Raw genomic sequence first — 16,628 nt, 5'->3', positions numbered from 1 at the left:
ACTTCCTTGATTGAGCGTTCAGTTTCAGATCATGCCCGGTAGCCCAGGCTTTACCCTGCGTCACCTCAATCCTGTGTAACTACAGGGTAATGACACAAAGTCCTGAGCCACTCAGCCCCATAACAGTCTGGTTCCTGCCCAATGGGAGCTGTGGAGCCGGCGCTTGGGCGGGGGCAGCGTGCGGAACCCCCTGGCTGTCTCCACACATAGGAGCCGGAGGGGGGGACATGCTGCTGCTTCCGGGAGCCGCACAAAGCCATGGTAGACAGGGCGCCTGCCTTAGCCCCGCTGCACCGCCAACCAGACTTTTAACGGCCCGGTCAACAGTGCTGATCGGAACTGCCAGGGTCCCTTTTTGACCAGGCATTCCGGTCGAAAGCCGGACACCGGGCAACCCTAATAACGGAGCAGATCTGCAGCTGGAGAAGTCGCTCCATTCATCAGTGGAGTCAGACCGGTTTACAGCAGTCGAGGGGCTGGCCCCTGTGTTCAACTGCCAGCTGTTTTTTTTTTTTTTTTTAGAGACATTTCTTTCTCTCGTGCAACAGAGAACCCTGCTCTGTTGTGCACGGCACCCTCCAGAAAGCCCAGCCTGTGCACGCGGCTGTGTGATCAACAAGTTCTCTTTCCCGAAACAATACCCAGCCCTGTTTCGCTCCAGGCCTCCGTGACTTGAAAACGAGAATGGGCAACAGCGAGGGGGGAAATCTGTCTGGGACGCCTCTTTCCTACGGGCAGGGGAGGAAGAAACAGATGGCTGCATTGTCGCACTGGGTCGCCTCCTAGCAAAAACAGTCTGCGCGGGTTCAACGGGGCCGTTGAACTCATGTGCGTGTGTGGCAAGCCGCAGAATTTCCCCCAAACCCGGGAGACATTTGGGGAGCGCGCAGCGCGAGCCGGGGGGAGGCAACATTGGCTCCTATGAGAGGCTAGTTATCACGTCTCCAGAGGTTGGAGGTGTGCGGCGGGGGGGAGGGGGGAAATCAGGTTGCTCCAGTGGGAGCATTTACAGCATATTCCACAAGTGTGACTTTGCAGGACGGCTACCTTCCCCAGTGCTCTCGGCATCTTCTCTAGCCTGTCGGCCGCGGGGTCAGCTTTACTGCCCCGTTTGGAGCAGGGGAACACGGACGCCCACCACGGTATTACTTGAAATGTGTCTCTTTGGACCTAGAGAACTCTCCCCCTGCGGAGTCATTCCTTCCCTGAAGTGGAAGGCGGGGGGCTTGGGGAATGTTACCCCTGGAGCTCGGGGGGGGGAGGAAGTGACCCCATGCAATAAGGGGAAGGGATTGACTGTGGACATGGTGTGGTGCGGTTTCCCTGGAAGATCGCGTAGGAGGAAGGTGGAATTCCCCCAGGAGTTTGTCCCTATTTTGCAGAGGGGAAATCCCCAGGCAGGGGACCAGCTGCTTTCCCTGTTTGCACCCGGAGCTCTATATCCAAGCAGTAGCCATTGCCTGGAACAGGGCCTGTCTTGTGAGTCAGAGTCCCTAGCTCTGCGGGGCTGAGTAAATGAGCGACGTGGGGCTAGCTCCTGCGGGAAGCAGCTCTTTCACGTGGACGAGCCTCGGCTGAGCTCGCCTGGCATGGGCCACGCTCCAAACAGGCCACGCCCTTCGGCGAGCCGGGCTGGGCGATTCCAGCAGGCGCAGGGCTCTCTCTGCGCCGGGGGTGGCAGTGAGGACTGCTAGACAGATAAAGCATGAGCCTGGGGGCGAGGGGGGGGTTTGCCACTGCTCCATTCCCAGCAGCCCCGGCCCCTCGCCCAGGTTAGCTCTGCAGTGCCCCGCCGGGACCCAGAATACCCCAGAAGGAACATAACCTGCCTCTGCCATGGAACCCTGGCACCCTCCTCCATTCAGGAGCCCTGGGGGTGCTGCCAGGACCTTTCTGCCACTCTCCAGCGGACCTGGCTGCAGCGCAGGGGGGCGACACTATGCTAGGGGCAGAGAGACACCGTTTCTCCTGGAGCAGAGCCAGGAGCTGGATCGCAGATACAGGGCGTCCCTCCTGCCCTTTTCCAAGGCCTCCTGCTCATCGGCTAGCTCTGGGGGAGGTTCCTTTCCGGCCCGCTGGGGAACGGGCAGGATCAGATTGGACTTTATGGGGGTTTCTGCAGTGTGGGGAGTTTGTTCCTCCTCTTGCTTTGGGATCCTCTCGTCTCCGGGATCCTGAGGCGCTGATAAATCCCGTGCAGCGGATCGGTGCCTGGCTACAGCAGCAGAGCTAAACGTAAGCAGAAGCCGAGCAGATCAAGGAGCTCTGTTACCTCCTCCTGGACGCGGTGAGTGAGGAAGGCTGGTTCTCAGCACGTGACGCAGGAGAGCTGGGTTTAATTGCTGGCTCGGCCTCTGATACATCACGTGACCTCCAGCAAGTTGCTTAGGATTTTCAGAAGGGCTCAGAAGCAGCCAGGCTGTCCAAAGCTCCTGGCCCCCACGTCGCTCTGTGCCTCAGTTTCTCCACTGCAAAACTGGGAGAATAATCTTCCCTCTGCCCGCCTTGTGCATGTCAATTGTAAGATCTCTGGGGGAAGGGCTGGCTCGTGCTCTGCGCCGTGCCTGGCACCGTGGGGTCCCAACCTCAGCCCCGCAGTGCTGGCCGAGGTGCAGTGAACAGTAATCATTGACCTGGAGGCAGATTCTGACTTCCCTCATTAAATCAGGACCTCTACCTCTGTTCCCTCCCAGCCTGCCTGCGACCCAGCCATGTCAGACATCAAAAGCAGACCCAATCCTCAGAACCTTGAATTGGGGGAAGTTTCAAGTCTGAATCCTGCAGCCTGGGCTTGGTCTCTATAAGGAATCAAGGACCAGGAGGGCAGTTTCAGTTTTACCTCCAGCCTCTCTCACTACCCGTCAGGTTGTTCCCCTTCTGGAGACCTCTCCAAGGCTGATTAAAGGGCAGGGAGGCAGCAGTGTCTGTGATCAGGCAGGAGAGGGGTGCATAAGGGCGGGGGAAGGCTGTTCGTTAATGGCCTTTGTAAAACAAATGACTCAAAGAACCACGCGACCTTTCCAACCCACTCCCTTACAACTGCGGTCAGCAGGTCTTCTGGCCTGTCCTCACATGGCCGCGCAAGTGTGACGCGAGGATCCGTGCCTCTGGCTTGCTCCGAAACATCTGGAGGGCTTGGAACGCACAAACTGGAGCGTTTCCATTTTTTGAACGAGCCCGTTCTATAAAGACGTTTGGAGATGTTGAAAGGGGAGAGCCGTAAATAAATACATGGAAATCTGCGGCGGGCAGCTGGAAAGGGAGGATCTGGCAAGAGGAAACTGTTATTTCACCGGGAACGAGCCGCTGCAAGTTGGCTTAGCACACTCAGATCTCTGCTCCTCAGCGGTGTCCAGGGCTGGAACTGCGTTCCAACAGGACTGGGGGGAGTTGCACAGTGTGGGGCGGCAGTCAATCGTCCTACGCTGCCCCCTTGCAAGCCCCCATGCAGGGGGCAGGGCCAGCAGTGGGGGGAGGAGTCTCCACAGTGCACCTCATGGACACGCAAGGCTCCTCTGGAACGCGGGGCAGCCCAAAGGCAGCTGTCACACAGCGCCCGCTTGGCGTTATTCTGATCGATGTCAGGGGCCGTTCCAGTCCTCGGGGCCACCCAGGATGCCAACTTCGCCCCCTTGGGCTCTTGCCTCTAGTTGGGGATCTTGCTGCTTGTGCCCTGCTACCCCGACCAGCGCTTCTGCTCCTGTTGCTCTAGGATTTGGCTGGGAGTGGCGGGGCAGGGAATAAACCCCCGCACCTCCTGATCCTGATAGAACGTAGAACCATGGGCCACGACAGGGGGAACCTCCAGGTCGTCCCTCCCCCACATGCAGGAGCAGGAGCAGGGAGAAACAAGGTCACACACTTTGGGCCTAACAGCCCACGTCATCATTGACACCAGTGCAAAGTGAGCGCAAATGGCTCCCCCGTTCCACGGGGGCTCCGTTTACACCTCTCCGCACGGGTGTAAACAACTGCGCGCCAGACACGGCAGAGACTTGGCTCAGAACCAACTCTGCTGGTTCCATGTCAGACCCCAACCCAAAAAGGGGCCTGTTTGTCTAGGTCCGCTGTGGCCGGTCCCCCAAGCTACCAGGCCAAGATGGTGGAAATGCTGCAAGAACAGACAATGGCTGGAGATTTCTGCTTTGTAGGACCAAACTCCCCCAAGGGCGACGCCGGAGTCGATGCCATTTTAAATGTGACCCCAAACCTCTGCTCCTAGTGGCTGTTTGTGATCTAGTAGCTATGACAACAGACTGGGACTCAGAACACCTGTGTTCTTGTCCTAGCTCTGCCTCATGTCACTCTGGGCAAATCACTTCCCTTGTTTCACCTCCCATCCTTTACCTGCTCTCGCTATTTAAGCGAATATCTTTGGGACAGGGACAGTCTCACTCTGGGTACTGCTGCAGCTAGAGCGCCACAGATAAGACACGTCCTGTGTTGACGGAAGGGGTTTTCCTATCCAGGTAGTTAATCCATCTCTCCAAGAGGCAATGGCTAGGTTGATGTGAGAATTCGTCCGTCGAATGAGCCACGTCTACACCAGGGCTTAGCTCGACCTGTGACGTTTTTCACTGTCCTGAGCCGGGTAGCTGGGTTGAACTAATTTTTAAATGTAGACCAGGCCTTTGTGGTTAGCTCTGCACTGCAAAAAAACCCACAAACACCCACGCCAGCGAGTCTCCGCGCCAGGTCAGTGGACTTGGGCTCACGCTACAGGGCTAAAAATAGCAGTGTCGATGTGCCTGCTCCGGCCGGAGCCCGGGGTCTGGGACCCAGCGAGGGGAGAGGGTCTCAGGGCCCGGGAGGGAACGTTTACACTGCCAATTTTAGCCCTGCAGCACAAGCCCGAGTTAACCCGGGCTCGGAGACTTACTGCCACAGGGTGTTTTTTTGCAGCGTAGACGTACTGTGTCTCTAGATGCTCCCATAACACTACACAGTATTTATAATAAAATACAAAGGCTCGGGCCTCCAGCCCCTGGGCAGGCCAGGGCTTCCTTGGGCACTTTGCCGACACAAGGACAGCAGGCCGGCTGTATGATTCCAGCCGTCAGCAAGCACATCTACCTTTGCAAGGATGGCACGGCACCAGCCCGAGGAACCCCAAAAGGCTGATCTTGTTGCCTGGCTGGGTGTAGTTGGACCAAGCGACGTCAACGTTGCTATTGCCGCAGCATTCCTCCCAGGTCACGTCGGCCTTTAGGATCATGGTGCATTTTGCTTCCTTCCCCTGCTGCAGCCAGCAGATCCCACCTGCCAGGAGAAAGCAGACCATGAGACCCACACTTGGCAGGCTGTGTCCTTAAGCTGAAGCTACTGTGTTTATTGGGTAAAGCCACTCCCTGGACAGAGAGCCAGCCCGAAGCCTTTGCACCGCTAAAACAGTGCATAATATGTGCGAAGTAGTTCCCCACCTACTGGTGCTTCTAGATACTTGCAGTTCACAAGCTGGCTGTCGCCCCTCTTCAAAGACACAACAGAGCTCAACCTCAGGGTGGGGGTGGGGGGGGGGAATAAACTAATATTTAGGGCTGGATTTGCAAAATGTGTGTCAGCCTGCTAGGGCATGTGCAGTTGCCCAATATGCATGGGCTTTGCACAGGTACACACAGATACTTGTGCAGGTGCATGCATTGGGCCTGGCTTGGGAAATGCAGGGGGTGCTGAGTAGCACGGTCTGCAAATGGCAAATGGTCTGCAAATGGTCTGTGTTTGAGACAGGCTGTCTGTCTCTCTTCCCTCACCCCCTTCCAGTGCCTTCTCTGAGCCAGACCTGCTTGCCCCTCACCCATCTCTGGCATTAGGCTCTGGAAAACAGACACGGGGTAGTTGTTAAAGAGAACAGCACCAAGAACCTAAAGTGGCAGTTCCCAAACCCCTTCATTTTCATCTGTAGGGCTGGACACTCATGAATCTAGTTCTACAGATGCGGCCCAAGCTATAGTCCTGAGCTCCAGACAGCAAAGACCCCAAAATTGAAAGAGATTTGGCAGGTCTGTCAACTCCAAGCATTCAAAAATCATGAGTTGGTCCCCAAAATTCCATCAGCTTGGCTTAAAAACCATGAGACTTTTCAAAAATAGCAACTTTGGGATGCTTTTCATTTGCCTTCCCGTATCGTAGCCTCTAGCGGGTCACGTTTTCAAGCTTTTCTCAGCAATCACAAGGGCTAGAATCTGTTTTTTTTTTTTAATGAAAGTCGAGATTCTCTCTTATTCACATGAATCCAGGATCTGGGACTTTAAGAAAGGCACTGCACAGCATGAGGCTTGCAATTCAATCGCAATTCAATCCTAACAGTGGATGTGCAAAAAGAGGTTTCAGTCTGGGATTAGATTTCAAGCCTCCCTCCAAGTGTCCAGGGACATTTGGCTCTGGAGATTCTGAGCTCTCCCTCGTTACTTCCCCCTTTCTTAGGTTTTCATCGTTTACAGCCACCCATTCAAAAAAAAAAAAAAAGAGCACAGAGCATTCAAGCAAGACTAGAACAAGCTGAAAAGACCTTGCACCTCACTGGGAGCACAATGAATTTCCCTGGCCTAAAACACCCCATGGATGCCCTGGTGCCATGACCCCAGGCTGGGCTAAGCTGTGGAGAGTGCTGCCCTATGTCCAGTGTGCCGCACTGCAAAACTACCGGCTGAAGTGGTGGAGCAGACGTGTGGGACCATGAGTGGTATGGCACTTGGGATCAATCCTTCTAGTATGCAGCCATGTCTTGACCATTGGGCACTGGAGACAGCCCCTTGGGACACAGCCAGGCCACTGGCATTTGATCTCACTGAGTCAAAAGCCTGTTTGTTTCTTAATCTCATGAGCGAATCATTTCTTTTTTCTCTCTCTCTTTTGTGAGTGATTCCTTTGCCATTTCCTTCCTTGTAAACCGGCCGCTGCTGACGCTGGTTGGTTTGTTTTCTCATTAGCTTGATTTGGGGTTTGTTAAACGGCTAAAGATGTGGGGGCCAGTTTCCGCCCTCAGACATGCCGGGGTAAATCTGGAGTGACTCTGCGGTAATCAGTGAAGTTACTTGGGGAGTCACCCCAGCGCACGCGGAGATCAGAGTCTGGTCTGAGCTTCCCCAGCCCGCAATTAACCTGACTCTGGTTGGGTTGCAGTAGCTCTTTTGCCCTGGGCAATTGGAAGCTCCCGAGGGAAGATTTCCCACTGCAGCCCAGCATTCTCTGTTCTATAGAGGAGAAGATAATAACAGGCTCTGTGTCTGGGCCCTCTCTGATTAAAAGCGCAGGACACCAGGCCACTAACTGAGGAACAGAAGGTTCCTAGTCCCCCCCTCTCGCCCCCGGTCACTAGTCTAGACGGGTGGGGTGTCTGAGCAGAAACAATGGGAAGAGGGAGCCCGCTGTCTCATTCAGGAGGGTTTCTCCCACCCTGGCCTCATGCAGGGCTAATCCTGAACAAACTCACTGAGTTCTGATCATTCTGGGTGACTAACTGCTGGGCCCCACTCCCTTTCTCCCAATCTCACAATGCTGCAGCCAAGGGTAAACCCACAGAGATGACCCTGGGGCATCCTAACATTTGGAGTATACTCCCTCCTCCCCACCCTCATCGGTCATGGACAGGGGCTGTCACTCCTCTTGCCAGCACAGTGTTTCTTTGCATACGACCAGGACTTTGGATTCTGCTCTTAATCTTACCCATGTTAAAGGCATCACAGAGGATGTAAACCAGAGCAGGATTCAGCCCCGAACACTGACTTGGTCCTTTGTAAATAGCACTGCACACATATTAATGAGTTAATCCTCACAGTGCCCCCTGGGGGGTGAGTGAGGATCACGTCCCTGATGGGGAAACTGAGGCACGGAGTGATTTTTTTTTTTTTTTAATGGGTTGTCTATATGGGTATAATGCCCCCTGTGGACATTCTTATTCCAGCATGAGTGGCTTTTTTCAGTTTAGCACAATAAACTAACAAAAAAAAAGGTACTTTATTTCTTTGTTTCCACATGCAGCTATTCCAGAACAACAATTCCTGAGTAGCTCCATATTTGGACACTCTCGTTCAGAGTGCCTTGTTCTGGTTTAGCTTAATCTACTTGTGAATTAAGCTAAACAGGGACATTTTATTCTAGACTAGAGCGTCCACGCATGGAGTTATTCAGAAATGGCTATTCCACTTTAACTTCGCATCCCACCTTTACCCAAAATAACTTCCAAATCTAGACAAATCCTAGTGGTCATGCAAGGAACTGTAACCACCATAGAACTAGTTTCAATTCACACCTTAGCTTATACTGGTGTAACTTTCCCATGTGGACAAGCCCTGCTACAAAGCTTGCCCAAGGTCAATAACAATGCCATGCCACAGCAGGAAATAGAACCCAGGAGTCCTGACTCCTAGTCCTCTGATCTAACCTCCAGACCACACTTCCTCCTGGTGGCAGGATTAGAAGGCTGAGTCCCAATGTTTGATCTAACCCAGGGGTGGGCAAAATTTTTGGCCCGAGGGCCACATCGGGGTTGTGCAACTGTATGGAGGGCTGGGTAGGGAAGGCTGTGCCTCCCCAAACAGCCTGGCCCCCGCCCCCCCATCCACCCCCTGACTGCCCCCCTCAGAACACCCAACCCCTGCTCCTTGTCCCCTGACCGCCCCCTCCCAGAACCCCCGCTCCCTATCCAGCCCCCCTGCTCCCTATCCCCTGACTGCCCCGACCCCTATCCACAGCCCCGCCCCCTGACAGCCCCCCAGGACTCCCACCCCCTATCCAACTGCCCTCTGCTCCTCATCCCCTGACCACCCCCTCCCGGGACCCCCCCCGCCCCAACTGTCCCCCAGGATCTCCACCCCCCCCGCTCCCTGACTGCCCTCCTGACCCCTATCCACATCCCCACTCCCTGACAGGCCCCCCGGGACTCCCACCTCTCCCTGTTCCCCATCCCCTGACTGACCCCCCAGAACCTCCTCCCCATACAATCGCCCCCCTCCTCCCTGACTGCTCCCCAGCTCCCCCCACTCCCCGCCCCCTTACCAGCAGCAGGAGCTCGCAGCCCCGACCCCAGGCCAGAACCAGCTGCGCTCCCCACGCTGCCCAGCGGGAGCGGTGGGCCAGAGTGCGGTCCGCATGGCTGCGGGGGAGGGGCTGGGGACTAGGCTCCCAGTCCGGGAGTTCAGGGGCCGGGCTGGATGGTCCCGGGGCCATAGTTTGCCCACGTCTGATCTAACCACTAGACAACACTGCCCCCTTCAGAACTGTACATTGCAATGATGTGGTTGTCAATGAGCCCGGCATTTGGCCCTGAGCTGCTTATTCATCTGTTAATAATATTAATTGGGCTAGACTCTGCTTTGTTACAAATCCCAGCGACATCCATTCTGGAGTCACGCCATTTTCACACTGGTATAAGTCAAATCAGCCTCCGAGGGTTTGTCTACACGTAGAGCGCTGCCGGGGCAGTAGCGCTTAGTGCAGACGCTACCTACAAGAGCTTGTCCCATCGGCGTAGGGGCTCCCCCGCCCCAAGAGGCAGTAGCTATGTCAACTGGAGAAGCCCTCCCGTTAACACAGTGCTGTCTACACCAGGGGCTAGGTCAGTATAGCTACATCGCTTTTCCACACCCCGGACGTTGGTTTATAGTGTAGACTCACGCGTGTAGTCTGCATGTCACAACGTTAGCCCAGAGCCAGATCTTTGTCCCCTCTTGATAAAAAATGTTGGGTTTTTTTAAGCAAATAAACATCCTCTGCAGCATTTGCAACCCAAACATTGCAACATTCTGCTGGTGCAACTGACTGGAAACAGTGAAACTGACCAGCCTGTTGTCCTTGTCCAAGTTGAGAGCAATGGAAAAGGTAAACAAAGAGCAACCGGCGCAAGCCAGACCCTGCTGTTACTACTGCGTGTAGTAAGGCGCTCTGCGAGCTGAGGGGTGAAAACATTCTTACTATCCTGAGTAGTCCCATTGATCCTGAGGACAGGGACCTTGTTCTGAAGTGTTTGCAGGATCAAATCCTCTAAAATAGATTGTTAAAATACTTTCAGTTTTAAGTACCTGGAACATTACAGGGAGAGGAATGTGTTTGCTTTTAAAGTATGCCAGCAACCGGTGTAAAGTCACATCAATGCACTGAATTCAAAAACGTTACAATGATTTACACCAGATGAGGATCTGGCTAATGGTTTTTAGTTTAGCACATGATAAGGGGCTCGGAGCAGAATCCAGGTTCACGCCCCCTCTCCCCCCCAAAAGGTGGAAAGTGTTTGGATCCACGATTTTTCACCCATCTCTAAGTCCAGATGCTAATTCTGGGCCTGATCCCAAGAAGCGCTGAGTTCCCATCGAAATAAATGGGAGTGGCAGGCGCTGAGGCCCAGATCCCTAAAGGTATTTCGGTGCCTGGCTCCCGTGGGAGTCAGCCACCTAAATACCATTGAGGATCTGGGCCTCTGCCCTTGTCTGCCACCTCTTCTTTCAGTCCTGTTTGCCACCGCCGTGTGATTCCTTATTGCTTGCTGCAGAAACTGTGCTGCCCTCTCCCGAACGTAATTCATCAAGGGGAAATCTCAATAACTGGCTGGGTATTAAGCTCGGATGCAAAATGTGGGGAGCTTTGGCCCCCCTCACGGCTCTGCCAAACCTCCTCATTCCCGACTTGCAGCCTGCCTGGCTGTTCCAGTCCTAGACAACCCACACACAGCTCTGTCAGTCCTCCCCAATCCTGGCCCCAGCAGATCCAACTCCATCAATCCAATCCCGGCATTCCACACAGCTCTGCTGCAACTCAGCCAGCCGTTCCAGTGCTGGGCTCCCCACACAGCTCTCTGTCAGTCCTCCCCAATCTTAACCTGCACCTGCCCCACTCCTGGGCTCCCCGCTCACCTCAATGCACCTCCATCCTGACCCACTCATTTCTCTGTAGCATTTCCACTAGTCATAGGTATGTAAAGTGCCACCGGCACCATAGAAATAAATTAGGTTAGATCCAGGAAATTAATTAAAATTACCCGATTTCATAGCATCTCAGTCCCACGAATGTCCGTTCCCACCACACCGCCCCAAAAGCTAGTGAAAAATATAAGCACGAGTATTAGAAGTGGGCCAAACCCCTCCCCAGGAGCCTCCTTAGTGAAGCAAGGTCATCCTTCCAGTATGATTTAAATTCATTGCAGGCTGGGAGATGACACACAGCTACCGGGGAGGGGAGAATTTCTAAATTTGGATACAATCCGAACAAGGTTTTCTGGAATCTGGCTATTTTAGAATAGTTTAGTTGACAAAATAATTTGCAAGTGAAGAGGGGGTCAGTTGTCCTGAGCCTTATGAGAAAAAAACAACTGTTTTAAGATTATCACTAACATTTACCCTGTGTCGTTACTTTAACACACACATTAATCCCATTCTACTACATAGAACAACTTCTTGCATTTCTAACTGTGCCTAGGTACCATACCGTTGGCACTCTTTAGGGTCCTTCAAAACCTAGTGCCTTTCAACTTGAAGGAACCCCAATGCACTGTGTAAACTTAACCGCCAGGAGAATTTATACGCAAGTAACACTTCTGCTACCGCTGAAATGCAGTTAGGGAGGAGCACCGAATCTGTTTAACAAGGCTGCACACCAGTTCAGGGAAGAAAGAAGCAAATTAGAATCCCATATCCAATTGCATGCTGCAGGGGAGAATTGGAGGGAGACAGGCTGCAACTCTCCGAACTGCAATTTGGCCTGGACCTCGGGGCAAACACCTGTATACTTGTCCTGGGTTCTTTAACGAGGAGGAGTGGTCACAGGCTTGGTTTTACAATCCCTGGGAAGGAGTTAATTCCCCAGGTTCCTACTCAGGCAAAGTTCCTGTTGATTCCTAGGGTGAAAAGCTGAAAACAGGAGTTGTGCCATTGATTTCAATGGAACCAGGATTTCACCCCTTAATTTGTGCCTCAGCGGGGACTGAAACCATCTATGGTACTTCTCTAGCCCCCACTGCTGGAGTACCTGAGCTCCTTACAAACTTGAATGCATTTAGACTCCCAGTAGGGTGACCAGATATCAAGTGTGAAAAATCGGGACAGGGGGGGGGGGTAATAGGCACCCATGTAAGGAAAAGCCCCAAATATCGGGACTGTCCCTATAAAATCGGGACATCTGGTCACCCTAACTCCCAGCATCCCTGCGAGGTAGGGGAAGTGCTGTTAAATGGAGAACTCGGGCACAGAGGCTCAGATGTGGAGGAAGGGGAATTGAATCCAGGTCTCCTAAATCCAGGATCGGGCATAGTCACCGGATCATCCTTCCTCTATGAGAATAAGAACTCATTAAGGACTCCAGGGCTTTGACCCAGCGACTGCCCATGTGGCACTGTTAGTGCATCTAATCCCCATGATTTAACTGGACCTTGGCTGATATTTGTAACCATTCTTTTGATTTCAGCAAGGGTCCGAATGGCCTGTGCTCCCATTGCTAGTCAGCAACCGTATCTCATACGATGTGCAAGCTGTAGTAATTTTATTCAGATTAGACCAGGTTCAGAGGTGCACTAAGAATCAGGGGAAACATTGCGGTGCAGACAATGGCACAGATTTGTCTTGTGGCGAAGGCATGAGGCTGGGATCTAGGTCCAATTCCCAGCTGTGCCCTGTGGCCCTTTGGTAAATCACATTAAAGTCCGTGTCTGTAAACCAGGAATCCTACCTCCCAAGGATGCTGCAAGCATAAAATCTATGAATAATTGCAGCATGCTAAGATGATGCCATAGCTAAGGTGATTGGAAATATTTCTGAAGTAAGGTCCCCATTGACCTCGCTCTGTCACTCAAGGAAGAAGCAAAAACCCACTGCCTGGCAGAATTCGAGCTTTATACACAGGCTGAGCAAAACTGCAGTGGGAACTTGGATGCTTTAAAATGTTCTCGTAAGATAGGGATTTGTTAGCTAGCTGGCATCTCTGAGGCAGGTTCCCCGGTAGACAGCCATTAGCAAAATTCCATAGGCAAACCCCACGCTTAGTGTTATTTTATGCTAATGTTCTTAACAGAAAGGGGTACAAGCAGCAACCTCTGCACCTGGCTTTGGAACGCTCCAGTTAGATGGATCTGGGGTTTGGGGATGCCCCTTTATAAACCCGAGGGGCCTGATTCTCCATTACCTTCCATCTTCAGCAGCAATTTGCAATGGTAAAATGCTACCAGAACAGAATGATAGTACCTGGTACTCACTTGGCCCGGGGGTAAATGACCGCACGAGGCAATGGAAAATCAGGCCCCTGGGCAGGGCTGCTAAATTCAAGTCGGTTCCCAGGTTTGGATTCTGAACGCCCAATGTTTCGAGCTGGCGTTTGGAAATCATTTCTAGTTTTTAAACGGATAAAACTGAGCACTATGGCTGCCCTAGGAAGCATGTGCGTTCTCTTGCTTTTGAGATCCTTAGGGACTGATCCTGATGGGAGGTGAGCACCTGTGGACGTCAGTGGGAGTTATGGGTACTCAGCACTTTTTAGGAACTGACCCCAGTGGGCGACTTTTCTACTAACGCCAACTTGGTGAAACAGACCAGCCGCAGTATACTGAGATAGCAGGGGACTTGGCTAACATTTGCCCGGAATCTCTTTGCTTGAGGCTTCCTTCCACAATGAAATCACAGCCTTCATGACACTGCAGTCTATATCAGTATGATCATGATAGTGGGACTTCATCCTTATATCTTCACACAGGACCAAATGGGGCAGGGAGAGAAGCTATGGGGGAGGGCGGAGGATGCTCAGAACCTCAGAGGATTGGGCCCGTAACAAGGCTGGTGAGAAGAAATGCTCCTGTGAAGCACACCAATAGCTACAAAAACAACGAGGAGTCCGGTGGCACCTTAAAGACTAACAGATTTATTTGGGCATGAGCTTTCGTGGGTAAAAAACCCACTTCTTCAGATGCAACATGTTGTGTTTTTTTACCCACGAAAGCTCATGCCCAAATAAAGCAGTTAGTCTTTAAGGTGCCACCGGACTCCTTGTCGTTTTTGTGGATACAGACTAACACGGCTATCCCGATACTGGACACCAATAGCTAGTCTCCAGTAGCGGCCAGGGGTGACCGACCATAATGCTAGAATTATAGTGGTTCTCAACTTTTCCCATACTGGGACCCCCTCCCAGCCTGGGATCTCTCGCCCATCTAGCTAGAAAACCCCTTCCTATTTAGCAATCTGAGAAGGGGGAAGTGGTCACAACCTCCCCCCCACACACACACCTGTTTGTGACGACCCCTAGGGGATTGCTCCCCTGAGGTTAAGACACCACAGGGAGGCAATTTCTTCCTAAGCCCAGCTGGGGAACGGTAAGAAACAGGTGGCAGGTAAATGGATGGGTGTTTGTCCGGCATCTCCCCCAGTCTGCCCCAACGCAGTTGTCTAGACTACACGTGATTTGCACAGATCCAGAGTTGATGCAACCAACCCATCCCATAGACGATTCGTTTTAAAAGTTACTCAACTCCCAAGTGCAAAGGAGCCTCCCTGGAGCTCCAGCTGGGGACTAGCCCAGCTCTCCAGACCAGAAACTAGCCAGCTTGGAGCACAGGTAGCTTTGCAGCCCCCCAGGGGCACCCCACTCTGCGGCAGCTCCCACACGAACGGCCGCGTTCATCCAGGCGTGCGCTGCTAGGAAGTTCATCCAACACCCAACCGAAGGTGCGCCTTGCATTGGTGCTGACCGGGGGAGGGGGCAGGCTGGGATCCTGATCCGGATTCGTTCGGGACAAGGTCCGGTCTGAGATCAGAACCGGCTTTGAACTACTGGAGACCTTAGCGCTGCAGAATAGCAACGTTTCACCTAAAACCGGGAAAGGGTTTTATTTTGGAGGGGGAATAATCCCCTCCCCACCCCCCAACTTCTGCCCGGCGAGGTTTGCAAAGCTCACCTGCAACCAAGCACGCGTCTGCAGCTGCCTGCCCGTCCCTAACTCGGGGCAGTTTGCTTCAGGGCAGCATCGGGTTGTTTGGGGTTTTTGGCCGGGGTTGTCGTTAAGAGCTGCACCTGGAGCAGCCTCGGAGAATCACTTACCCTGGACGGAGTCCCCTTCCCCTCCAGTGATGTGACACCACATCCCAGCCAGCACCAGCACCAGCCAGAGCTTCATGTTGAGCCGAGACAAGCGAGCAAAAACCAGCCAGGCAGCCCCAAAACTTGAAAAGTTGGGTAGTCAATTTCCCACCCCCGCCGAGCCCTCTCCTTTGCCCCAGGGGCGTGCGGCTCCCGCAGATCTCCGAGGGGGAGAGGCGTGGGCTGGCCCTCCAAGTCTCTTCGCCTGGTCCTGGGCTGACCTGTTGCCTTTTGAGTTACAAATCTCAGTTTCACACTGGCTATATAAAGATTTTTTTTTTCGTGCAGGGTTGAATCATGCTGCTGGGGTGGGCGGTGCCCGCGCCGCAGCCAGTGAAGTGCCGGGAAGAGCAGTGTGTGTGTGTGTGTGTGTGTCTGTCTGGACGAATGTATGTTTTCAGGCTTGATTCTCTGAGGTTACAAATCACCCCACTCCCACTCTCATCAATAACGTCCACACAAGCTGACAGGAGGAGGGATGGGGAGAAAACTCTCTCGCGTAGCTGGCTGCGAGCGTCGACTTTTTTCTTTTTCTTTTCTCCACTCCTTATACTTTTCCGCCAAAATAATGCTCCCTGCCTGACCCTTTAAACACATGTCTCTGGTATGTGGAGTAGATCTCTCCCTAGTTCTGTTTACTCCTGCCAGCCCCAGCTTAGAATCACTCCTGGTTCCAGGCTGGATGGCAAATGGCTTAAGTTTGTAGTTGTTGCTTAGTTGTGGGGAATAATTATAGCACTTTATACATCACAGTTGGTTCAAAAAAGAAGTAGAAGGGGGAAAAAAGCTAGAGAGCCCCGCAGAATTAATATTAGGCTGTTGGGGTTTTTGTTGAAGTTGTTGGTGGAACGTAGATTTGTTGGGAGGGTCAGATCGAGTGTTATTCCCCAGAGATTTCTCGTGTGTGTGTGTGTGTGTGTGTGTGTGTACTAATGTGGAGTGGGGCAAATCATTTGACTCAGTGGAAGGATGGGACCAGACTGCAGAGTCCGTCCTAGTGCAAATGTCTGCATGGGTTGTAGGGCAGCGAATAATCCGGACCCCTGATTGGAACTTTGGCAAAGTTCAGCCATGCGTGGGCCTGAGGTTTTCTTTCAGGTTAAATCTAGCTGTCTAGGGACCTAGGTTTTACAGCACCCTCTCACTCACGGTGCCAGAGTGCCCAGTAATTTCAGATCATATTACTACTATTCTGCTGTGATGCAGCCTTTTTCGTCTTCAAAGCACTTTGTAAATGTTAATTAATTAAAGTTCACAGCCTCGCTAGTAGAACAGTGTTAGCCACATTTTGTAGATGGGGAAACTGAGGCACAGACAGGCCATCATAGAGCAATTCAGTGTCAGAGTGAGGGTTAGAAGTCCTGGCTCCCAGCCCTGTGCTTAGTCTTCTATGCTTGGTGCATGTCTGTGAGGCCAAGGAGAGTCTGCAAAGTAAATGTTGGCAGGTTTTCCATGGATATTACAGGTTGGCAGGTTTTCCATGGGGTGGGAGGGCTGGAAGGGGGAAGGGACGTGGCTTCCAGAACCTGCAGATCCAGAGAAAATACAGGGAAATGAAGTTCTAGCTGCTTTGTGAT

At 52.7% G+C, this 16,628-nt stretch overlaps 1 protein-coding gene across 2 annotated transcripts in view; it reads right to left on the bottom strand.

Moving 5' to 3' along the window:
* Positions 1-16,628, bottom strand: part of FSTL3 (follistatin like 3) — a 45,043-nt gene that overhangs the window by 9,423 nt on the left and 18,992 nt on the right. The window contains exons 1-2 of one of the 2 annotated variants that reach the window (XM_005281058.4): positions 15,013-15,449; positions 5,074-5,259 (exon numbers count right to left, since the gene is read on the bottom strand). In XM_005281058.4, coding sequence (XP_005281115.1) covers positions 5,074-5,259; positions 15,013-15,088 — 262 coding nt within the window. In that variant the 5' untranslated portion in view covers positions 15,089-15,449. Of the gene's footprint in view, positions 1-5,073; positions 5,260-15,012; positions 15,450-16,628 lie in introns of those variants that run through there. The other variant, XM_042861890.2, reaches the window with a different exon arrangement.

This window comes from Chrysemys picta, chromosome 25 (assembly GCF_011386835.1).
Source record: "Chrysemys picta bellii isolate R12L10 chromosome 25, ASM1138683v2, whole genome shotgun sequence".
Lineage (NCBI taxonomy): Eukaryota > Metazoa > Chordata > Testudines > Emydidae > Chrysemys > Chrysemys picta.
Note: the sequence above shows the minus strand (reverse complement) of the source record. Positions and strands in the feature narration are given on the sequence as shown.